The sequence below is a fragment of the Pteropus vampyrus genome, unplaced genomic scaffold, assembly GCF_000151845.1.
Source record: "Pteropus vampyrus isolate Shadow unplaced genomic scaffold, Pvam_2.0 Scaffold45, whole genome shotgun sequence".
In the NCBI taxonomy this organism is placed as follows: Eukaryota; Metazoa; Chordata; class Mammalia; order Chiroptera; family Pteropodidae; genus Pteropus; species Pteropus vampyrus.
The window spans coordinates 5,171,652-5,197,160 of record NW_011888826.1 but is presented as its reverse complement, the minus strand read 5'-3'; the positions used below and the strand labels follow the sequence as shown (position 1 = coordinate 5,197,160).

Sequence of the window (25,509 nt, the reverse complement as noted above, 5' to 3'; positions counted from 1 at the left end):
TGAATTTCACGTGCCTATTTTCTACACCTTGCACAGGTTTGCTGAAAGCCGCAGTTTCCAAATAATGCAGTAACAGACTAAAATTTAACTTATATTTATTCATATTTAATTAGAATAGGTATAAACCAAAATGAAGGAAAAAATGAAGATAAAGTGTCAATGCCATTTTGTTTGTTTGCAGGGAGGAGTCAAAAAATGGAACAAATTACTGAACAACATTCTAAGACCATCCCAAAGTAGCTAGGTTACATAATGGTAAGAGAAAAATGTCAAAATTAAGTATTATCCCACTTAATCTACAAATGAAAAAAGGGAATCAAAAGCTTATCCTACTTACTACAAGAATTTTTACATTAAATATATAGTGATTCATTTCTCAGAAAACGATACCAATAACTTTTAGAAGAAAGAAGTTTCCATTACACAATGACTAGAAAATCTCAAATGCAATGAAGCAGCTATGCTGCAGCTCAGTGCACCGCTAAACTGCTCCGGCTAGTGGACGTTTCAGTTTAATACAGAACTGCACTATGGTTTTTAGAAAGGCAGCAATAGTTATATTTTGGCTTTTATTCTAGATGCTTAACATAGTTAAGGCGACAGTTCAAGCATATTAATTGAAGGTAGTTAAAATTTAATGATAATCAACACAATCGTTTGCAACCTACATACACTGTATAATGCTTACGTGGAATGAAACCAGTGTTATTTAATTGGTGTTGTACAGAGACGCACTACACACACACAGAACTAAAAAAAAAAAAAGCTGTCAAAAGCAATCATTCTAAATGTACTATATGGTAGCAGAGTAAAAATGCAAATATACCATAGAACTAAAGTAATATATGAACAGCACTACTTGATTCATAAGATAAAGGTGACTGGTTCTAACACAAAGCTAAGCCTGCATCAGTCATTCTAATCATAATGGCTTATAAAAGCATCAGGTTTCCAGTAGAGAAACTATTCTATGAAAGTCAGTAAGTCTTTTCAAAGTTTCACATCTGTAAAACCAGGATAAGGCTACAACTATCTTGAAGTCTGAACAAGGTACCAGATCAAACAGTAAGATTCCCAGCCATCATGTAAGACAGAAAGGTCCTCATGCAGCATTTGCTCTCTGGCTCCTAGGAAGCTTCATGTGCAGAATATAAAGTTAAGTTGCCAAAGAAGTAAACTGGAGAAGTTCTGCCAAGTTTCCATGGTGCCACAACTTTTAAACCTCAGGAATGGTGTGGTCCATCAGGCTTTTCATAATGCTTGGTGCCATCCTACAAGAGAATCACTAAAATTAAATACTGAAGTTTGGGTTTCTTTTTTCAAAAATCCTACATTGATCCAAGAAAACTCCAGTTCAAACTTAGCACCGTTTAGCATCAAGTGGGATGCTGCAGAGCGGGTAAGACTTTTTAATGAGTTCTGATCTAAGCGTCTCATGTAATCTGTTTTGCAAATATCCAGTGTGAAAGGCTATCTAGATCTTAGCTAGAAAAGGTAGATAAGATACAGGTAAGTTCTTGTATATTAAGGCTGATGATTTTTTTTAAAAAAAGAAAATGACAATGCTGGAATGAATTGAGAGGGAAATTACGGTGGGGGGACGATGGTACCCATCATTGGTTTAAGAAGAGAGAACTCTTGAACAATTAGTGCTGACAATTTTTTTACCCCAAGAATAGCTAACTGCTTTCTACTCAGAAGCTGAAACAAAACTTTCATTACAAGTGTTATGTTTTTGAGTCTTATCTTATTTCCACATCAAAATAGATTCTGAAATAAGGATTCTAAGTTGGCCTGGCAAAAACAACTATTTCTAGGATTTTAAAAGCTCGAGAAAGATCATCACCCTTGCTGCCCTTTTCTAGACTCTCCACTCAGCTTTCAGGTCCTCACCCTCCATATACCACACCCCCACACACCTCTACCTGCCTCCTGAGATGCTCAAGAGAATAAAACTGTGACTCCTAACATCCCATAGGCAAGACTTCGCCATCGTGAACCACCATGAGTAGATTTCTGCTGAACACAGGCGCTCTAGGCAGTGTGCAGCCGCAGTCCGTTTTACTGAAAATTTGGAAGCTGGAATGAAAATGTGCCCACCTCTGCTCACATCCCCTCTTCCTACTAGGAGATGTCAAAATTTAGGAAGTGTATGGTGAATTTTATTCCATACTTGGGAAGTTGTGAAGAGTCACCCTTATCAATCAATTCCTCTGATTTAAGTAATTTACTTCAAGTTTTTAGATAAATACATCAATGTTGTCCATTAGGTAAAGAACCAAAGGTTTGAGAATTAAAAGAAAGCACAGTATTTATATTAAGTTACAGGACCATAATCATCAAGTTAAAAAATCATCTACTTACCGTTTAATAATATGTTCAAAGATAAAGGCAGGCATGATTGTAATAGTAACTACAGTCCCAGACGTTGACAATATGTCGGCAACTTGAGAGTCCTGTTGAAAACCCAGAATGAAAATCAATTTCATAGATGCTTTATTTAACAAATATAAAACTGTTTTCTTGATAAGTATGTCGTTTTGCTATGTCCTTACCAAGTTTAATTCTGTAAAATCACAATGTTATAGGTGGTAGCAAAATTGCTAAGTAAACTGAGTTGAACATATTAGCAAAAAAAAATCATCTTTTTTATTACTTAAGATTAAATAATTTCCCCACATACAATATTACCATATCCCCTCAGTTAACTCTGTATTCTTAACCAAAGTTTATGAAATGAGCAGGTCTTTCTGAAAAACTTTAGACCTTGAAATAGCCCTATCAGGAATTTGTGGGAAAACAAACATTATAAAAATGAAGTACCAATACGAACAGAAATGATTACTCATTTCCTACAATCCGGATTAAAAAAAGGAGGACAGTCATTCAGAATGCCATCAAATCTTCAATGGCCACATCTCCACACAATTCTAGTTCAAGGGACTTCAGAGATCATCTAGTCCAGCCACTCTGTTATAGGAATTTCAGATAATTCCTTAGACTGGCCTGACAGCACAGCTGCCTGAAGGCACAGGTGGCACAGAGCACGACCAGAGCCCCAGGTCCCATGTCACCCATTTCCCCACTGAGTTTCTATATTTTGGAAGTCAACGTGAAAACAGCACCACATAAACAGATAAGTGAAAAAGATATTTGCTAAAATAAAACCAAAACGAGACACAAGTTCTGTTCCTACCTTCAATCCAATGACATTCTGTCCATTAATTTCACAGATGTTATGTTCTGTGAGAAGACCGTTTCTGGCTGCAGAACTATCTTTCACTATGGATGTTATTTTTCCATTTTTAAAAATAAAACCAACATGTCCAGTACTATCCTTATGCATAGTAATTGTACGTTCGAAGGGCCTGAAAGTATAATGGGTTCAATGAAAAATGTAATTCCATGGTAAACATTTTAATGTATTTCTACGGTGCCATACTGGATATTTTGTTACAATAAACAGTGTTTCTAATAAGAGCAACTAAGTATGGCTCTGATAATTGCACATTCACAGGACCTCTTAGCATAAAAGATTAAAACAGACCCTTCATTGGGGGGGGTGGGGGGGCGGGGCGGGTTAGGAGCACCGAACCCTGTGCAGTTAAAAGTCCATGTAAAACTTCTGACTCTGCAGACACTTAACTATAGTCAACCCTCCACATTTGCAGACTCCCAACGGCAGATCAAAAAAGTTAACCTTTGAACAACATGGGTTTGAACTGCACAAGTCCACTTATGAATTAAATCTGTGTATAAGTTTAGCTGCGAATAAAAACCTAAAAGCTAACTGTGACAATGTGATATATAGGTCCACCCTTAACACTTGTGAGGGCCAGGACAGGGCATAAATGGAGGCCCATGTTTCACATGCTGAATGTTACAAACGAACTGCTAAATAAAATGTTTATCCCTCACCTTGACAACTAGAGCTTCATAACCACCCAAAACGCCCGATTTGCCTTTCAAGATTCACAGAGCACTTGGGAGCTATGCAGGACCCCTGGCGCTTACACCCTGGGCTGGGAGTCTAAGCAGTAAATTGGAAAGTGAGGCCAGAGATGCTGCCATGCTACTTGGTTTTCCAATGCACATTTTCTACTGTTCTTAGAGAAACAGATTAAGACAGGATAACTTCTCAGAGGAAAAATTTCTAAAAGCTATGAAATAAGGTATATACAAATCCAGAATGCTATTTAAAAAAAATCAAACTATGTAAGAAAAATCTGCACCACAATTTTAAGGCTCTAAGGCTCATCAAAAACATTTGATTATTTTCTGCAACAAAATATTATATTCACAGAATCTTAAAAGCATACCAAAACGGGAAACTATTTCCATTTGAACCCGTTAGATTACCTGTCACGAATAGTCATAGTAATCTTCTCTCCAAAAGCCTGTTTGAGCACCTTGTGTGCTTTATCAGAGCTCCAGCCAGCACAGTTTTCCCCATTGATCTGGAGTACTTGGTCCCCAAATCTCAGACCCACCAACGAGGCTGGAGAATTTGCCTGAACAAGCTGAACAAATATACCCTAGAGAATAAGACAATATCTCTGTTATGACAGTTATGATAGTTTTAAAATGCTGAAAATTTAGGAACCAACTGTTTAGATTAGGAATCTACCGTAGTAATAATAAAAAATTACATGCATATATCTGTCATTACCCCAAAAAAAGAAACTGAAAATTTTATCAAGGCAATGACCCCAAGAAATAAGGCAAAAAAGTGAGATTTTAATGGTAATTTCTACCTCAAATCATGAACCACATGCCTAACCTCAATCACCGTCTTTCATCTGGGAATAAAAAGACTAAGGAAAATAAAGTGGAATTACTATAGTAAATGTTAAGCTTCTATGGGTCTGACAGAATGCCAAATAGGTATTAGCTACATGACCATTATTTAAGGGGAAAGCAAGTCAAGTGTGAGAAGTTTCATGATATCTTTTACAGTTTAAAAAACGATAGTTTGAAGTCCTAACTCTACCTTTTGAGATGAAAGATTCCTTTACCCATTCGCTAAATTATGCATAAATAAGTAAGATTAGGGTGTATTTAACAGCTTAATAAAGTGGGCACATTCAATACCACTCCAGTTCTTATAAAAACTCCATTATGAAATAAATAAAAAAAACCTTCAGTATGTTAAAATAAGAACTAAATCCACACGGACATTTTTACTTAAACTCTCGGTCTCACGTGTTGACAAAATATAAACAAATAAGTGTAAAAGGAGAGCAAACCTGATAAAATATGAAAGCATCTACAAGGCTAGACCCTATCTCCCATTTTATGCTGGGCCCGACAGGACTTGTCATGTGTCCTCTACTTCAGTTTAGGGTGGTGAATGAACAACAGGAAGCCTCCTATAAAGTGGTCTGACCACGGAGCTCTGGCCAAGTGGACAAATCAGCTGCAAGAATGACTGCACTGGGGGACTGGGGCCTGTGAAGAGTATCTTATTTCTTCAGGACAGAGGAAGTGGCGGAGAAGAAACTGTGGCAGACGGGGCAGCAAATACTCTATTCACTGAAGAGGAAGGGAGAGCAGCAAAGAGCTGCTCAAAGCAAAGCAGCACGCTGATGTGTCCTGAGTAAGCTATGCATGTGCAGAGAAGAGACATGGATGCCCTTGGCCCTCTAGGTAGGCAAGCAAGGAAGGGGCCTCCTGCCAAGATCAGCCTCAGCCACTTCCCACAATGTGCCTCGCTCATTACCATTTTCCATGTGAAAAGCTTGGACACAATGAACTGCGACTTCAAGACTAAAAAGGAATGCAAAAAGGCAATGCCTAAAACCGTAAACTAGGGTAAAGACTTGGCATGTCCTTAATCCTGAATGCTTCCTCAAGAGTAACCCTGTTTAATTTCTTCAGTATGGTAAAAGGAGAAGTAACGCAATTATAAAGTAATGGCCGTCCTAATTAGAAAGTCACCTTTGCTCAGAAATGACCTATTAAATTCAAATTGAAGGATGGAAATAACAAAACTGCAAAACCACTTCACAAGAAGTTAAATGATCATCATTTAGTTTAAAAGTACTCATCATAAGACCACTGATTCTCACTAGTCAGTCCTTTTTTTAAAAAGACTTTTATTAAAATATAGCTAACATACAATACTATATTAGTTTCAGGTGCACACCATAGTCAACATTTATATGGCTAAAGAGGCGATTACAGAAACAATACTTGACAACCATTTCACACCATACAACGCTCTTATAATATCATTGACTATATTCCCTATATTGTACACATCCCCAACTTACTTGTTTTAACCTGAAAATTTGAGCCTCTTATTCCCCTTCACATCCCCGCCCCCCACTTTTTTGATTTTTCAATTACAGTTGACATTCAATATTATATTAGTTTCAGGTGTACAGCATAATGGTTATAGACATTTATATAATGGTTAGTCTTAACTTCCACATATACTGTCCTATTTCAATGCTAGAATTCTATTTCTATAAACTATATTATAATATATGCAGACCAGAGAACTTTATTCAGAAAAGACGACTCAAAAAAGAAAAAAAAATGCATTCAAAGTAATGCTGGGAGTCCCAACTCTGCCTCTTCACAACAGAGCATCTCCAAGTGAAAAAAATTAAGTTAGCAGATTTAAAATAGTCTCATAGATACACCATTATATTTAATTAAAGCATTTCATTTTAAATGATTCTAAAATTGATCACTTAATATCCTATAAGCTATTTAGACAAATTCAAATGGACATTAAAAATACTTACATTATCTACTGATTTAAGCCTGAGCCCAATTTTTCCATCTTGATCCTTACACAAAATGACTTCACGAATCCCTTGCTTAATTTCTGCTCTACGAATTCCAACATCATTACCAGTTACAGGAGCCACCATATAGTTCATACTGGAAGGTCTTGCTACCAACTGCTGACAGAAACATATACAGTGTGTCAATATCTATAAACATTCTCTGTGAAAAAATCTAAAATAATAACTTGAATATAGTCAGTGTGGTTTCCCAAAAAGTAATCTGGGAATTATTTCCTTGAGATAAGGTTTGATTTATGCAAAAATGACGTTGGTTTTTATTTACTAACTCCCCAAGTAACGTATTCCCACATTTATCATCTCTAACAGAGTCAATGACCTACTCTCTGCTGCTTTCTGAATTCACTGCCATTTATATTATGTGTACTTTGGCTTGTCTTCAACTCAAATGCATTATCCCTGAACTTAAAGGCCATATCATATTTTTGAAACACACACATTTCCCAGAGGGCTCTTTTCTATGGTCTACTTACCCTTTCAGAGTTTCTGTAAAAGGGCAACCTTCTTACCTCCCAGTGCCATTGTCAAGATTATCATTTCTTGTCCCCTTTAACAAACATCTGTGGATTAACCAACTGCAGGCACTGCCCTAAAATAGCTCTCTTAGGGACTCATGTTTTTTTCAAGTTTTCTTGATCAAAAACTGGTTTCTTATTTTAAGCAGAATGATTGAGGAAAGGTCTTCAATCAAAAAAAAAGTGAGGGAAGAACTCACCAAGATCTCTCATAAAGAGTTCTGATCTACCTAAGAACTGTGATGCTCAGAGCAGCAACAATGAGAAAAGAGGAAGCTTGGCTATACAAATACACCACAGATTATAAATTTTTTTCATACAGAACTCATAGTAATTATGACAGCATATTCTAAAGCTGATAGTCTACCAGGAGTAACACACACACATACTACACAACTATATTAGAAATCAGAACACGAAGCCAGAAAATATTACTTATGAAGGATTACAAAAATTCAAAATAAATAATAGCTACGAGACAGAAAAATCAGGTAATGGAATAGAAAAAAAATTTCAGATACAAATAAATTATTAAGTTTAGCTGGAATACAGAACAAAAAGATAGCCTCTAGAGTAGGTTTTACTTTTGAAAAAGAAATCTTTATTTTTTACAGCAAGTGTTTTTAAGTACCTACATGTGTTCTTACCTACTATGACCATTATGACGGACACCACGTTGGTTACCTCTGCCCCCCAACCCTCCGCCCCTAAGCAACCACCTCTGGCGACGCTACTACAGTAAGCTTCTAGATAGTCCCTCTGCTTAGCCTCTTGCCCCTCTACTACCCATTCCCTACAGAGCAAGAATAGACATCTTTTTTTAAAAAAAAATCAGATTATACCACTTCCACAATTCATATCCCAATCCCTTACCGTGGAATAAAAGGCCACAGGCCACCTGGCCCTAACCACCTCTCCAATGCCATCTGCTACCATGTTCTAATTTGTTTCCTCTGCCGTTGTCTCTCAGGTCCGTCAAGTTCATTTCTGCCTGAAGGCCTTTCAGTTCTCTTTCTATACTGTAGGGAATGTTCTCCTATCAGATATTCACATGCCTCGGTCTCTCATCTCATTCAGCTTTCTGCTCAAATGTCAATCTTTCAGAGAGAATGTATATGCTCGCCTAATTAAAATATAGCCCCGGAAATCTATTCACTTACTCTTCTATATGTCATACATACAGTTGATTTGTTTAGAACATGAGTTTACTGGAACGGGGGAAGGGACTGTGGTTCACTGTTCTAACTCTTCTATCTACCACAGCTAGCACAGTGCCTGCAGTGTGCAGGGTCTTAAGCTACTGGCTCTCATCTCCATTCACTGAAGGTGCCCATGGAAGACAACATATCAAAAGGCTGGGATTCTATCTTATAGGATACAATATATGCTTTGAGCAACCAAATACATAATGAGCTTTCTTCTAAGGCCTGAATATAAGGCCTGGAAACCAAAGTGTAGCTGTGGGTATGGTCGCTCTCACTCACTGCTACACCTGAACGCCCAAACGCAAAACTTCCGCATCCCATGCCCACACGTTTGAGCTCTGCAGTTTGGAGGTCTTGCTTACCAGGGAGGAATGCCTCCAGCAGGGGACACAACAATGTTTGCCCTGAATAAGAAGGTCACTACCTAACTGCTTTTGACTTCACATGCCACTGAAACGAAGGCAAGAAGACATTACTGACCTCGCTCGGGTGGTTAACTCTGCCCACCAAGAGGAAATGGCTGCTGCTAGATAATGAGTTCCCAGCTGCATCTGGAACCTGGGGGTTCTCCGAGATGCCTTTAGGTCTTCCATGTCCAACAGTAAAATTAATTAAAAAAAAACCCAGACTTCTGCTTTCAGGCATAATGGAGCCAGACTTACCCTCCTGCCATAATCAACTAGAAAAGTAGAAAAATAGGAAGCAGCAATTTTTGGACAGTAGATTTTGGCAGCATAGGCAGTGATCCTTGAGAAAAGGTAACCACATAAGGTGGCCCCTATTGTCACCTGGCTTTCTACACTGTCTAGGGCAGGGCACAGAGGTGCCAATCCCAAGCAGTCACTGTGTTGATGAGTTGAGGAGACAAAGATCAGAGGTCAGGAGGCTAAAGCAGCTCATAAGACAGCTGGAATTTTCAGGGATGAATCTCAAAGAGGAGGGATTGCTAGAGATAGATCTCCAGACTCCTTGAGTCTGTGGCTGAACACTAATCTGAGTATATGTAAGGTGAAGCTCCACAAGGCAGGCAAAGCACATGCAAGGAGCTGTAGCTGAACAGTTCCTGGAGCTCACACAGGGCTGGGAGCCATTTAAGCTCCCAGCAGCCAGATGGTATGCTCGTCGCACACCCAGAGCACTGAGCAGAGCTCCAGAGGGGACATGCCGCCTCCTTAGTGGTGGGGCTACACAAGCCCTGCAGTTCAGGCTGCTTCAGACCTACCTCAACAAAGTGTAAAAACAAGCCCCAGAAGGATCAAGCTGATCCGCATGTAACTTAATTGCCTGCCGGAACAGGTGCCTATACTCTTGAAAGAAATACAACATAATCCAGCACCTGACGACATAAAATTAAAAAATAGGTAGCATATGAACAAGCATGAAAATGTAAACCTACAGTCAGGAGAAAAATCAGTCAATAGAATGAGATCTGGAAATAAATCATGAAATTAGCAGGCAGATTTTAAAATAGCCACTATAAAAGTATATGCTCAATATGCACAAGAATTTAAAAATAAAATAAAGGAAGAGAGAAATAGAAGACATAAAAACCAGGTGGAACATCTAGAGAAGAAAAATACAATACGTAAAATGAAAAATTCACCAGATGGGAAGAGTTAATAGAGAAATCTCCACCAATAAATTAAAAAAAAGAAAGAAATGGTAGGGCACTAAAGAGCCCTGGTGATTCAGACACTTCAAAGACGAAGGTTTAGGTTATTTACGCCAATAAACATTAAGAAAGAAAAGACTACAGCTTCCTGACTAGTTACCAAAATAAGAATTACGCAGCTCTAACTATTTTCTTCTCTGCCTGTATCTATAAATTTTCTGCACATATAGTAATTAACCTTTTTGTTTCTCCCTGCCTCCTTTTACTTTAATAAATGAACTGTTGGTATTGGTTAACTTTATACTTTTGTCTATAGGTTAAAAATATTCAGCTTGGAATCTGAATACTTAAGGATGGTAATTAATATCACACAGTAATCAATACCTTGGACCACTGCCCAGATAAAGCCACGATAACTGCTATCGTCCTATTCTGGGGAAAAGAATAACCTCATTATATCAGAGGTCACTGACTTGATTTTGTACACCCTGAGTTAAGGATAATTTTTATTATTTCTAAAAATTTGTAAAGAAAGAAAAGAACAAGAATATGCAACAAAGATCATGTGCAGTCAGCAAAAAAAACCCTAAAATACTTACTGTGGGTCCTTTAATAGAAAATGTTTGCCAAACCTCAATTTTATGAAGAACTGCATCTTTTAAGGGGAGACTAATAAAGTTGTTATTACTGTCACGCAAAGTTGGAATCTGTAGAAGTGTATGGATATACTGAGTAGTCAAAGGAGTAGGCAATGCAAGGTAATAAGCTACTGTCCATCAGCTCCAAAACCTTCCCATCTAGATGCTGGGGGTTGAACTATGCAAATTAACATTTTCCTTTGTCAGCGGGTTTCTGGTTAACACCTACCACAGGAGGCACTAGAGGGAGACTTGAAGGCTAAAGAAGGACAAGTCCTCATTTCTGGTTTGCTTCCTGTTCCTGTCAACACTGCCTGGGCCTAGCCCTTAACCTTGGTGACAGCAGTGAATTCCATTCTCCAGCTCTTACTGACAATCTCAGAACGGGCCTCTTTGCAACTCCTCTGAGGTACCAGCACCGCCAACTGTGTGCCCTCCTCCAAGGTCTGAGGCCTGGCTCCATGGAGCTCTTCCCCCAGGCTTCTAGGTTCTGATTACTTCAAACTCTCTGTGTTACTCCAGTCCTAAGAGGAGCACCTACTTTCTGCAATTACATATGTATGTATTTCATTTTTGCTTTTTTTCAATTCTTAAACCTGTCTAATTTCTTAAATTATCTCTATTGAAATATCTATTTCTATTGAAATTTATGATATAATCAAATTTTTAATAAATATTTGGTAGATAAATAAATACCAGGCAGGTACTGGATTAAGTACTAGGGTTATGGCAACGAGATAGACAGGGACTCTGTCCTCTTGAAGTATTTAACTATCATTATAGTAAGAGCTATAAAATACTACTATGGTCTTATAGCAATGACCTTAATAAAAGGCTATGAGATACATTATATCTAAGCCTAGAATTTGGAGTCTAATTACAAGGAACTTTAGACCTTGAAACATTAAAAAATTGTGAGCAAAAAAAAAAAAGATATAATAGACCTGTACTTCGGAATGATTCATCTAGCATCAGCTTCGTACTATTTGTTGCAAGAAGTTAAAAGAGGAAATATGTGACACTAATAATCTAGATTAAAAGTATAGAAACCTCAAATAGGGTGATAGTAGGACTGGAATACATAAAATGAATACAAGAAACATGATGGAGACAGAATCACTAGGTCTTAGTAACTGACCAAATGCAAAAGACAAAGAAGAATGGACTAGTCAAAGGTAACTAAATTTTTAACTCCTAATAAATTAAAGAAGTGATAACAGCACAAAAGGAAGTACACTACTTACAAGTGTTATTCAGAAGGCAGTCTAAAATTTCTGAGAGGTCAATGCTAAAGTTATATATTTGAGTTAGCTACAAAAAGGAAAGCTGATATCTATATGTAAAAGCATGATTTTATATAATTCAAAATTAATTAGTATACATACCCCCTGAGTTGATGCTCCAGGGATCATGGCCATATTTGCACGTATTTCTTCTTCATTTAAACTCAGGCCCATGTACTGAGAGAGCTCCGGATACAATTTAGGATAGAGATCTAATATAAATAAATGAGTGAAGAAAAAACATTCAAATGAAATATTTTTGAACAGAATTTTCAAAATGAAAATTTATTATAATGGGCTCCTACCTGTGTTTAAAAAATTACATTAATTTATAAATCTAACATAAACTTAACTATTTGGAAAAACATTTCCCTATCTCTTTAATGTCAATCAGAAATAAAAAATACAGAAAAAGCTTAAGGTGAAAGTCATAAAAAAAATGAAGACATCTGAATTGACATATCCTCAAACTTCTAAATATTCAGAAGAATAATTTTTCCAAATTAAGTTATCTTGCCTTCCTTTTTCTTAAAAATAACCAATTTGATTAGCAATTTTGCAAATATACCACTGATTCTCTAATATAAAACAGCTGACCAAAATGTTGACCGCAAGGCAGGTACTTTATAATTCAATTAGTAAACACAGCTATGAAATGATTCTTATCAATTAACTACAATTTTTTAAAAAATCAAAGCTTGGAAGTTTATTGTCATATCCTTTTAAGAATGCTAAGCACATTCCAATGAAATCTTGGAAATGATATATTTAAATATTAACAGTATTCTACTTAGTAGTAAGAGGTACTATTCCTGAAAGCTCTTTACCTGATTTGACTTAAAATGGATTTTCTAAAAGAAACAAGGTTATAAATAGTTATCAGAGGCCACAAAAACCTATTTAACTCCTTTTGTATCTTAAGTCACATTATTTAAGGGCTCTCTCCTGAATACCTATGAATTTAGAAGGAAAAGTGACCAAAGAGAAGGACATGGAGATGGTAGATTCCAGAATTCGGGAAGGTCCCCCAAAACAAGGTGGCTGAAAATTCCCCCCACCTCCAAAAACAGAGAACAGTTCGGGAAGTTGAAGAGCAGTGGTATAGGCACAGTTCACATATATGTATCAGTCATAAGTGAAGAACTTATGAGGACTAAAATTTCATTTAATTAACTTAATTTTCATTAAGCCGTAAAACACATCTTCACATTGACAGTTCACTTTCTTGATTAAAGGTTTACTTTTTAAAAGAAACATTTTTTCTCACTACTAAAACTTTTACTACCAATTTTATGCTGCATCAATTTTTTTTTAAATCTTGGATTCCCCATTTCAGCAAAAGAAGGACAAAGATTTCTGCTCAAGGAAAATGAACCCCAAGTATAAACCTACTTCCATCTTGAGAAATGGGAGCAGATGCTTCAGACAAAATTGCTGAATTGGCAGGGTTTGCAGAAAAGGCACTTTGAGCCTGAAAAAGAAAAGAACATTCTAACAACAATGTTATATATATGCTTACTTAAAATTCTTATATAAGTTAAATTCAGTACTTCCAAAAAGAAACTAAAACACTGAAGCTGTATTCAGGAAAGTTTAATTTCAAATGCTTCGGCAATATATTTTTCAAAGAAAATATGCAAATCAAAAATATATGTCATACTCTAAATATTTTAACACTGTCACATAAAACTTGACTAAGCACCATTCTAAATATCTTATAACCAATACTTCATAGTGAGGCTGCAAATCAATAAATTAATATTTTCAAAATGTATTATAAAATGCAGGGCAACTTATTGCCGTTTTTCTTTTACTTGTCTAAGATATTTTATTTGCATAAGAAGAAAAGCTCAACTATATATTAAAAGTCACATCAAAAAACATCTATAAATTTAACTACTTATTAAATTCTTAATTATTCTAGCACGTCAGCATATCCCACTGAAATAAGCTTTATCTTCATTTTAGCAAGCATAAGAAGGGGTTACTAATTATACCAAATTCAAAAACGTTATACAGTATGCAAAACACATACTTTATTAATGACATAATATAATGATGATAAAGGAATGTAATTTGTAACTGTCAAATAAACATTTGACGACATATATATTTATTAATGCTACTCAGGCTCAAGTATGCCAGCAACTCCCCTCTGTGCCGCCTTTAGAAAGCCCATGTCATATTGCATAGCCCACTGACAGAAATCTTTTCTCCTTTACAGGCAGATCTGACTTTCCGAAAGAGTTACGTCATTTAGAGATAAAGCTGGTCATAAGTTGCATGACCCATCTCAAACATCTCTTCTTACATAATCAGAAACATGTTAATTAAGTAGGAAAGCTTATACCTGCATCTCAACCGAGCCCTGAAATTAATGCCAAGAGTAGTCCCAAAGATCCTTGGAAAGAGATGGAAGCTTAATTTAAATTCGCACAGCCTACAAAAGCATTGAATGATACTTCACTCCCATGGACTGTAAATGTTCTGATATGCTTGTTATTGAGTCATTCTTTAATATTTACTTTTTATAACTTGGCACATTCTAAGCTGAAATAACAAGCAGCATGAAAATCTTTATAATTTTAAATAACAATCCACAAACTCAAAGTATGTTGAATTCCGAAAGTTCTTTCACCAGGTATCAGCTAAAAGAAACTAGAGGCCAGTGGATTACTTCTTGGATAATTCTAAGAAAAAAAAACAAAACACTGTTCAGCACTAAAAATTTATAAATGAACTACCGAGCCATGAAAAGACATGGAGGAAACTTAAATTCCTATTACTAAGTGAAAGAAACCAATCTGAAAAGGCTGAATACTGTGTGACTCCAACTATATGACATTCTGGAAAAGGCAAAACCATGGAGAGACCAGTAAAGAGATCAGCAGTTGTCAGGGATTAGTGAGGCGAGAGAGAGGAAAAGGCGGCACGGAGAATTTTTAGGGCAGTGAAAATATGTCATACATTTGTCAAAACCAAAGGAGTGTACCACACTAAGAGTGAACATTGATGTAACAATGGACTCTGGGTGGTAACAATGTGTCAGCATAGAAAATCGGCTGAAAGGAGTGCACCACTCTGGTGAGGATGTTGATAGTCCACGAGGATGTGCATTGTGTACTGAGGGGGAGGTAAAATGGAAACTCTTTGTACCTTCCATTCAATTTTGCTGTGAAACTAAAACTGCTCAAAATGGTAGAATTCATTTTTAAAAACTGGTCTTTTTTAGATTGGTTATTATTTTCTATTTTTTCATTCATTGCTATTGTTCTTACCCAAGGAATACTGAAAAATATACATAGAAAGCTCTCTGCAAACAAAGTTATCTAATTATTATGTAATCTGGAGTAGTAAAAGAAAGATGGTACAAGGGCTTAAGGACTATGAGTCATTAAGTGTAGCAAATTGTTTCACACTAACTTGAACTCTCAAACTATTTTTAAAAGGGTGTGTGTGGTGGGGTGCGGTCTCCCAAGGAGCACACAGTTGCTGCCAGGGCATGTCCTTTCTGCTATTACAGAAAGTGAGTGGAGAGAACGTGGAGCCACCACTGCCAAACTCTACTACTCACTGTGTTAGGAAACTGATGAGCACTAGATCTCTATATCATTATTTCTTAAAAGCTTATTTTGTATAGGTACAGCAATCGCAGGCTCCTGTTCAGGATTCATAATGGACAGAGAGGTTCAGGGATTAAATAATGCTAAAAGCTACAGCCTAATGGCTATTGTAATGTAGTTTACAAAATATGAATTGCCAGTTCACTGAGGCAATGTAGCTTTGCTATGGTGTCAAAGGCCAGAAGATTAGAAAATAAATACACTTCTGCAGAGGCATCTCGAGAACAGAAATAAACCTAAGTATCAACTACCACAGAAAACGAACAAACAGCCTAAGACTTTAGTAGCTAGGCTAGGAATATTTTTAAACACAGTGAGAATTTAAAATTTCTTAAATTAAAAATTAAAAGTTTCCCCCTCCTTACTCATTTTTATATTTCCAAGCAGCTAGCTTTCTGCTCAGAACATAAAAGGTCTTCAAATGGAGATATCCATATAATGTGCTTCTCCTTAAAGAGGTTAGCCTGTGTAGGTTGTAGCCCTCTTTATTCTCTAATCCAGTATTTGTCAATATCAAGTCTTTTCTTCTTTTTTCTGCTGTTTTCTAAATCAAAAACTTCTGCTCAAAGTTATTTATAGTTAGAGTTCATTCCATAAAAATAATAAAAGATGAAAGAGATTAGTCATTCTTTCAGATTCATCTGCAAATCCTTATCATTTATTGCTCTGATTTCATACTAATGGCTTAACTGTTATTCCTGAATGCTAAATATTTCAAATAAAGCCTTTTTAAAAGGAAAATGCATTTGTTTTGATGAACTTTGTGAAAATAAAAACATGAGAAAAATACTGAAGAAAGAAGTGACAGAGCATTTAAGATGCCTGAACAGGCCACTTAAAACTGTGAGGCATCAAAGCCTTGGCAACTGAACAATAGATTTCAGAGATTTTACAAACCACATTTCAATATCCACAGTGGACCTATGATGGAAAATACATGTTCACTGATCTACCCCCATATTTACCCAATCATTACTACAAGGTTAATAACTCCGGCCATGTATTTGTTACTATTATTGCTGGGGTTTTTTCCCACCCTAAAATGGTCAACAGTTTGCCTGTATGTTCTCAAGATTGCTTAAGAATTCCCATAAGTTTGAAATAAACATTTTATGCTCATTAAAAAATTATTAAGAAGTAAATCTCAGAGTCAACCGAGGTCAAGGTCTCAAGGAAAATGATCTTTGGAATAAATAGCTTTGAAATAACAAATAACTCAAAAAGAATTTCATCACATTTATCATATTAAGATTTTAGGAATAAAAAAGTAAAAGGAGTTTGATTTATCTTGTCAAATTAAGAGTAACATCAGCTGAAAAAATTCTGAGTTATAAGAGATCATGTTCAAAGTAAACTGGAAACAAGATGGGTTCATTAAAAAATAAAAATTTACAAAATATAAAGAACTGATCCCAATCTCAAACTTTTTTCCTCACCAGAAGTATCTGTTTCCAAAGCTAATACCTACATGAAAGGACTACAAAGTTTCAAGTCAAGGAAATTAGAAATACGGTAATCTCTAACAGTTATTTAAAGCCCGGACACGTGAAATGTCTGCTGCTTATATTTACAGGGAAATAAATCACTACGCTTTCATTGTGCTTTCACACTACTACTCTTCTGTAAGCAACATGTACATTTGCTATTTCTATAATTTTTAACTTCAAAAAGGCAGCAAAGAATTATTTTAAAGACTGGTCATGCCTGAAAATTCAAAAGAACAATGAGCTATAACTTTAAACAAAAAAATTAGAACATCTAAAAAGTTGGCATGTATTATACCAACTTATACGTTGTATTTAATTTAAATTTTAGTCATATAATCTGAAAAGTTTAAGTCCAGTTTTGAAGAAATAATATCCCATGCCCGATAGTTCACAATGAAATGAAATGCTAGCTTTCCTGTATCTTTATAATCTGCAATTAATAAACTGAAAAAAGTGAATGCAGTGTACAAGTGAACAAAGACATCTATTTAAGCTTCTTGCTTCACTTTACCTCTAAGTAAAATGTACAGCATAATATATGGGGAAAACAAGTACTTCAACAAATTAAACATACCTGAATTACTTTGTCTACCTTCAGGTCTTCAAGAGATGGGTACAGAGACATTTTTGCAGGATTTTTCTAAAGAAAAAAAAAAAGTAAATTTCTGTGATTCAAATTTTAAATAATATACATAGCCAACATTAGCCAACAACATACACATAACGTGTGTAAATGTTTAACACAATAAAAAACATTTAAATTACAAAACACAGAGAAAAATATGAACATCTAGGCTATACTAAAAATTGTTATCTAATTAATGGTTACTAAACTACCTCTCCCACGGTTACCACTATTATCAAAACATATCTATTACAGACTTTAAACTTCCTGGCAAGTAAAAGTCCCCTCATTTCAAAAGTTAAGGAAAGCAGAGAACGGTTATGTGATTTAACTAGTGTACATATAGTGCTTGGCAAATAAGGATTACAACCTTACAACAAAAACCTGAGAATAGCTCATATTCAGTATTTATCTATATAGCCTCTATCAGTAGGAAATATATATACACACATATGTGTGTGTATAGACATAGATGTAACTGGAATTGTAACCTCACGCAAACTGTTTCTTTAATATGGCTTTTTTCTTATTCAAGCAGACTTTGCCTAATTTAACAGCATTGTGACTCACTTGCTTTTTCTGTTCTGCCCTTATCCTGCCACCTTTGTTATGCATACTCTCTCATTCCAAGACATGGAAGATTTTGATTTATCTTTTTGGATACCATCCTGAATAAAATTGGTCCTACGAGAAATTGTAGTTAGGCCTAACTGTATTAGTGTTAACATTAGTCTTTTACAGAATGTTAAAAATAATCATAACAACTAAATTACGTAGACAGGCCTTGACAGCCAGGTAGCAAATGCACCTTAGAACTCTTCCTTCAGCTAAAGGAACTGAACACCAGGTCTCATTGCAAGTTCGAGCGTTTCATGATGAATTATTGTCCCACGAGCCCATTACAGGTAGATAAACAAAACTTTCAGAGAAATGGAAATGAGGAAATAACAGTGGGGATTGGAACTGTGATTGTTGTGCTTTTACTATAATCTTATGATTGTAACCATTTTTTTATTTTTCCTTTTTGTCCTTACGATCTCGCTCTCATATTTTATGTACATAAAAAGGCCTTGTTAACTAATGTGTAACTTGTAGACAAACAGCTGGTTTAATTGAGAACTCTAGGAACAGACTTCAAAGAAACCTAGCTTAGTTTCCAGATGTTCAGTGCCAGAAGACCACAAAATCCTCCCCAGACCTCCACTGCACCATCCAGGCTGCTAATCAGAGCTGCTCCCCAACCCCTCCTTGTTAATTCCTCTGTTCCACTTGCCCCTCCAGGTGGCTGAGAAACAAGCCAAGGCCGAAAAGACAAGATACATGGCCTTGGTCCCCTTCTCCCCTCTGGGATGTAGCCTTCTCTGGGCTCTGGAATCCCCCTCTCCACCTAAATCCCTTACTCAGCCTTCGCCCTGTCATAACCCCTGCCTGCGCTGAAGCAGCAAGACAGCCTTTGTGACAGCAGTCCCCCTCTCTTCCCAGGATGTCGGCTACTGAATAAATCTACTTTCCTACCAAATTCTTGTCCCTCGAGTTACTGGCTTATGGGTGGCAAGCAGGCAGACCTGAGTTCAGTAAAATATATAGCAATATATACATATATACATACAGTTGACTCTTCAAGGATCAACCTATATTTCAATCTGCAATCGGGAGTTTATGTATGCAGAGGGCCAACTTAAGGTATACTCAGATTTTCAGCACCGAGGGTGATCCAGTCCCCTTTCTATCCAACAGTCAACTGTATATAGGAAAAAGAATATACTGAACACCAACTGTTAAAAACAGTTTTATCTTCAAGAGGTGTAAATGAAATAGTAAGGTACTGAGGGAAAAGAGGGAAATTTTTACATTTTAAGCATTTCAATATTGTTCAGTGTTTTAGTGACCACGAAATTACTTTTTGAAGTAATTTAAAACAAAATCTTCTACAAGCTTTACAAGAATGTGTACTTTGAGATTTTGTTTAGCTATTCTGAGATGAATACCTGGCACTTTCTCTAAACCCAACATAAGAGAATATATCCTAAATTGGTATAGGATTTGACATAGGTTCTTGAGCCGGTTATTTTCATCTCATCTCCAAATCTACCCATTACTGGCTGCTCTCTGAAAGTGAAGATGGGCCCGTCAGATATTGGTCTTTTACCAGCTGGCACGATGATAAGCGCTGTAGGTAACGGGAGCTGGAGGTGCTACACAGACGTTTTCTCCAGCGAGGCTCCTACACTGTCTGCTTCTCTAGTGTCTTGCTCCCACAGGGAGCAGCCTCTTAAGCACCAGCCTCCGTGCTGCACAGTAGCCCACTGACCCCTGCACTATGCTGAGCAGTTTCCCAGCACAGTGCCACCAGCAAGGCATCTCTCTCAGGAATAGCTTTCCCCAGCATGCCCAGTGGGTTCCAAGGTGCAACCCCTCTCGGTGACTGGGCACCCCCAATACCCAAATGGCGAACCTCAGTAAGTTTGGTGTCTTGGAAACTTTACCATCCAGGGAGTGGTGGCTGTGCTTCTCTCCAAGGCCTGGATCTCAGATGTAGGAAAAGGGCAGCCTCTTCCTGGGGCTCTGAGCTCTGGGGTTAGTAGACACTTATTAAATGTACTCTCCTATACTCATTAAAGTCCTCTTTACTTCTTACTAGCCAATTTCTGTTTCTTCAATCATGTTATAGTTAATAATTCTGTATATAAAACTTTCACTGTTCAAATTACCATATAGTTTCTGTCTCTTGATCTGAATGAATATTACACAGTAAGTTATTTTCTTGATTGATATACTTCACATACCATAAAATCTACTTTTTAAGTTCATGATGGAAGTTCTTCATATATTCAGAGCTGTGCCACCATCCCTACCATCTATTAACAGAACATTTCATCACCCCCAAAAGAAACTTCATGTCGACCCATTCTCCCCTCCCTCCAGCTCCAGGCAACTACAAATCTACTTTCTGCCTCTTGATTTGTCTGTTCTGGACATTTAATTTAGAATCACAAGAGTATGTGGCCTTCTGTGTCTGGTTTCTTTCATTTAGTGTAATGCATTCAGGTTCATCCATGTTGCACCATGTACCAGTACTTCACTCCTTTTTATTGCTGAACAATATTCCATTGCGTGGATATGCCTCGTTTTGGGTATCCATTCATGAGTCAATGATATTTTGGGTTGTTCTACATTTTTTGACTGTTATGAATAATGCTGTTAATAATGGGAATAAACATTTGCATCTAAGTTCTATATAAACATGTTTAATTCTCTTGGAATTCAGCTAAGAGTATAATTTCTGAGTCATATGGTAACTCTATGTTTAACTTTTTGATGAACTACCAAAATGGTTCCCAAAATTTGTTGAATTTTAACATTTTACATTTCCTCTAGCGACATACAAGAAAGAGTTCCGATTTCTCCACATCCTCGCCAATATTATTATCTGCTTTTTTTTATTATTACAGCCAAGTAGATGTAGAATGTGAAGTAGCATCTCGCTACAGTTTTGATTTGTATTTCCCTAACGACTGATTATATTGAGCATCTTTTCATGTGCTTACTAGCCATCTATATATTTTCTTTGGAGAAATGTCTGTTCGAATCCTTTGCCCATCTTATTTCTTTTTCCTAATTGCCCTGGGCTAGAACCTCCAATAAAATGCTAAACAGAGGTAGACTGATATAGTTTTTAAAGAGAAATTAGGGCTTAGGTTAGTGAATGAAATGAAAATTCCTGAGAAAGTACAATAAAACATGGCTTAAATTTTATTAATCCAGAAAAACAAAATGGAGTTCCTTTCCTGTCTCTTAATAGATCAGTTCCCTAACAGCTTTCTCTTCAAACACATTTTATTTAAACTTTTAACCGTTCTATCAACGGCATAAATAAAATCATTTTAAATTCACTGGGACAAATGCTGACTGGTAATACTATTTCTATTTTTAGTTCTGCCACTGACTACCTACCCACAAGATCCCCTTTTCCTTATGAAAAATGATCTGGATGAGTAGTTAATTTTAAAGCCCGTACACTCAAGCCTAGAAGAGAAATGGGCTTTTCAGAATTTTTTTAAAAGAAGAAATAATACCCCAACTTGCATATTCTTTAAAATTTAGTTTCAGGTTTGTTTGCTCTAAGTTTGTCGAACTTAATTAAATCTTTTTATTCTTCTAAAAAATAAAGAATTCCTCAATGATTTTACCTCAAACTATTTTCTTAGCCTCATTTCATCTAATTTCTTTTCAATCATTACAGTATTATAATCACAAAATACTTGTTCCTTTCCACCCAGACCAAGGGCTTCTGTGGCTCCCTATCTTTGCAAAAACTGCTTCCTCTTCCTGGAATATGTCTCTCCAAAACTTCTCTATCAAAATCCTAGTTAAGAGCCACTTCTGTGAGGGCACTTTTGATGAGCTCAGTCTGACATTATTTGTTTTTCTCAAGTCGGCAGTTTCACTCTGCCTTACATTACATCTAGTTTGCTTTTCTCTGTAACTTGAGGCCAAGGTCCACAATTAATTTCTTATTTATTTAGCATGATGCCTTATCCTGAAAGGAATCAAATGTTTATTAAACATTTTGACCAATGTTATCAAAATAACAGTAAATATTTTTAAAATACTTATTGAAAAGTTAGTATTTTCTTATCTTGCATGCAAGTTTACAATTTTGCACATACTACAGTTAAAAGCGTTCTAGGAGAATAACAAATTTTTGTATTACTTTTCTAAAGGGTTCCATTAACTCACTTGCATACTACATTTAAATCTTTGACCTAATGCAAAGTATCAAAACTACTTAGCTCTTGAAGAATCACAAAGCTACTCTTGAAAAATTCTTTCAACCATGGTTGGAATTTCAGAATGACCATTAATGAGATTTAAGAGGATTCTGAAAATAATTCTATTAGGTCAGAATTTCACCCTCACTTAAAACTCCTATCAAACACTACTATTACATCAACTACACTGCAGAACACTGTTCCCAGGCCTTCCCTGCAGCTGACTGAGTAATCAATATAAGACACAGCTCCCACTGCTCCTCAGACCAGCAGGGAAAACATCCCTGCCATATATCACAACTGCAGCACAGCTCTCCTGACTTTACCAGCTGTTTCATCGGTCTAGTTCCTGGAAAAAGACTTGGGTTCTGCATTTACCGCAGAACCAAGTCTGGCCCACTCTAAGCTCTCTGCAGCCTCCCTGACCTTCTTCACGGCTTACGAAGGGCCTCCACACCACTGCACTCCCAGGCTTTACTAAGTAACCCCAAATTACTAAGAAGTTTCTCAATGGAGTAGTTTCAGGATTTTTTTTTTTTTTAAGAATATCTAAAGATAAAAAATCCCTGACTATTCTGCCTCAGTACCAAGTTCCCTATGTGACCATCCACCCCGCCTCAGGGCAATGTCAGGGAAACTTTCTTGAAGCCTTTAAATATGAGCACAGACCAAAGGCCTCCGTAACTCAAATACTGCACGTTGTATTTTGGAACATCTAGTTAATCTGCTTTCTAGCTGCAACACTCTGATTAATGAAGTAAGAAACATACTAGTAAAGTTTTCCAGATAATATTACCTGGAATGGCAATATCCATCATTTTCTGAGTTGCTGACCTCACTCCTTTTCTCAAACCACTGACTACAAGTGGTCTTAAAATTGGTATGGTGTGAAAGCTATGTTCAATATAAGAAATACTGGGAAACACTAGTCACAAAATCTCAAGGAACCAAAATCACATCTGATGGTGTCACAGGTCATGTTTTTGAAGTGAGCCTAGCTGATCTGCAGAATGATGAAGTTGCATTTAAAAAATGCAAGCTAACTACTGAAGATATTTAGGGCAAAAAATGCCTAACTTCCAATGCATGGATCTTACCCATGACAAAATGTGCTCCATAGTCACAAAATGGCAGACCATGATTAAAGCTCATGTTGACGTCAAGACTACTGATGGTATTTGCTTTGATATTCTGTGTTGGTTTTACTAAAAAATGCAACATTCAGATTCTGAAGACTTCTTATGGTCAGCATCAACAAGCCCACCAAATCCAGGAGAAGATGATAGAAATCATGACCCGAAAGGTACAAATGACTTGAAAGAAGTGGTTAATAAATTAATTCCAGAAGCATTGGAAAAGAAATAGAAAGGCTTGCCAATCTGTTTATCTGCTCCATGGTGTCTCTGTTACAAAAGTCAAAATGCTAGGGAAGCCCAAATTTGAACTGAGGAAACTCATGGAGCTTCATGGTGAAGGTAGCAGTTCTGAAAAAGCCACAGGGAATGAAACAGGTACGACAGTTGAACAAGCTGATAGATATAAGCCTCCAGTCCGAGAATCTGTTAAAAATTCAGACTTTTTATGGTGACAAAGAAAACCTACTCACGATATTTTTTTAAAAAATAAAATACTTAGGAATAAATTTAATTAAGACTAAAAGACTCATGAAATCTATAAAACGTTGCTGAAAGAAATTAACGAAGATATAAATGGAAACACATCCCATTTCATGAACTGTTAAGACTTAATGTTAAAATGTCAATACTATGTAAAGTGATCTACAAATTCAATGCAATCCCTGTCAAAATCTCCATGACATTTTTTCAGAAATAGAAAACCCACCCTAAAATTTATATGAAATCTCATGGCTCCCAAAATAATTTTGAAAAAGAACAAAACTGAAGGACTCACACATCTTTACTAAAAAACTTACTAAAAACGTTCAAAACTTACTAAAAAACTACAGTATTTAAAACAGACTGGTATTGACATAAAGATATATAGACCAATGGAACAGAATAGACAGCCTAGAGATAAACCCTCAGATATGTGGTCAAGTGATTTTTGACAAAGGTACAAGACCATTCAATGAGTTAAAGACTCTTTTCGACAAATGTTGGAAAAACTGGATATCCACATGCAAAGAATGAAGGTGGACCTTACCTGACACCATATTAACTCAAAATGGATCAAGAACTGAAATGGAAGACCTAAAACAATAAAACTCTAAGACGAAAACATACAACAAAAGATTCACAATGTTGAATTTGGCAATGATTTCTTGGATATGACACCAAAAACACAGGTAATGAAAGAAAAAAGATATAATGAACTGCATTAAAATTTTAAAATTTTATGTATCAAAAGACATTATCAACAGAGTAAAAAAACCACCCACAGAATGAGAGAAAATAGTTGAAAACATATCTAATAAGAGATTAATATCCAGAATATTTAGTAAACTCCTAAAACTCAACAAAAAAACAAAATCGGCAAAGAACATGAACAGACATTTCTCTAAAGATATAGGACTAGCCAATAAATACAATCATTGTAATGTAAATCAAACCTCAGAGATACCACCTCATATCCACAAGGATGGCTACTGTCAAAAAAAAAAAAAAAGACAAGTGTTGATGAGGAACTAGAACACTTGTGCACTGCTAGTGGGAATGTAAAATGCTATAGTTGCAATAAAAAACAGTATGCCAGTTCCTCAAAATATTAAAAATAGAATTACCATATGATCCAACAATTCCGTTTCTGCGTATATACCACACAAATTGAAATCTGGGTCTGAAGAGATTTGTACACCTATGTTCATAGCAGCATTATTCAGAATTGCTCAAACATGGAAGTAACCCAAGTTTCCATGGAGAAATAAATGGATAAGCAAAATGTGGTATATACATACAACGGATTATTCAGCCTTAA

At 36.2% G+C, this 25,509-nt stretch overlaps 1 protein-coding gene across 2 annotated transcripts in view; it reads right to left on the bottom strand.

Moving 5' to 3' along the window:
- Positions 1 to 149: 149 nt before the first annotated feature.
- Positions 150 to 25,509, bottom strand: part of SDCBP (syndecan binding protein) — a 27,803-nt gene continuing 2,443 nt past the window's right edge. Inside the window, exons 2-9 of one of the 2 annotated variants that reach the window (XM_011359184.2) lie at positions 17,753 to 17,818; positions 13,461 to 13,539; positions 12,171 to 12,280; positions 6,753 to 6,911; positions 4,360 to 4,535; positions 3,197 to 3,368; positions 2,365 to 2,456; positions 150 to 1,271 (exon numbers count right to left, since the gene is read on the bottom strand). In XM_011359184.2, coding sequence (XP_011357486.1) covers positions 1,217 to 1,271; positions 2,365 to 2,456; positions 3,197 to 3,368; positions 4,360 to 4,535; positions 6,753 to 6,911; positions 12,171 to 12,280; positions 13,461 to 13,539; positions 17,753 to 17,803 — 894 coding nt within the window. In that variant the 5' untranslated portion in view covers positions 17,804 to 17,818 and the 3' untranslated portion in view covers positions 150 to 1,216. Of the gene's footprint in view, positions 1,272 to 2,364; positions 2,457 to 3,196; positions 3,369 to 4,359; positions 4,536 to 6,752; positions 6,915 to 12,170; positions 12,281 to 13,460; positions 13,540 to 17,752; positions 17,819 to 25,509 lie in introns of both variants that reach the window. The other variant, XM_011359183.2, reaches the window with a different exon arrangement.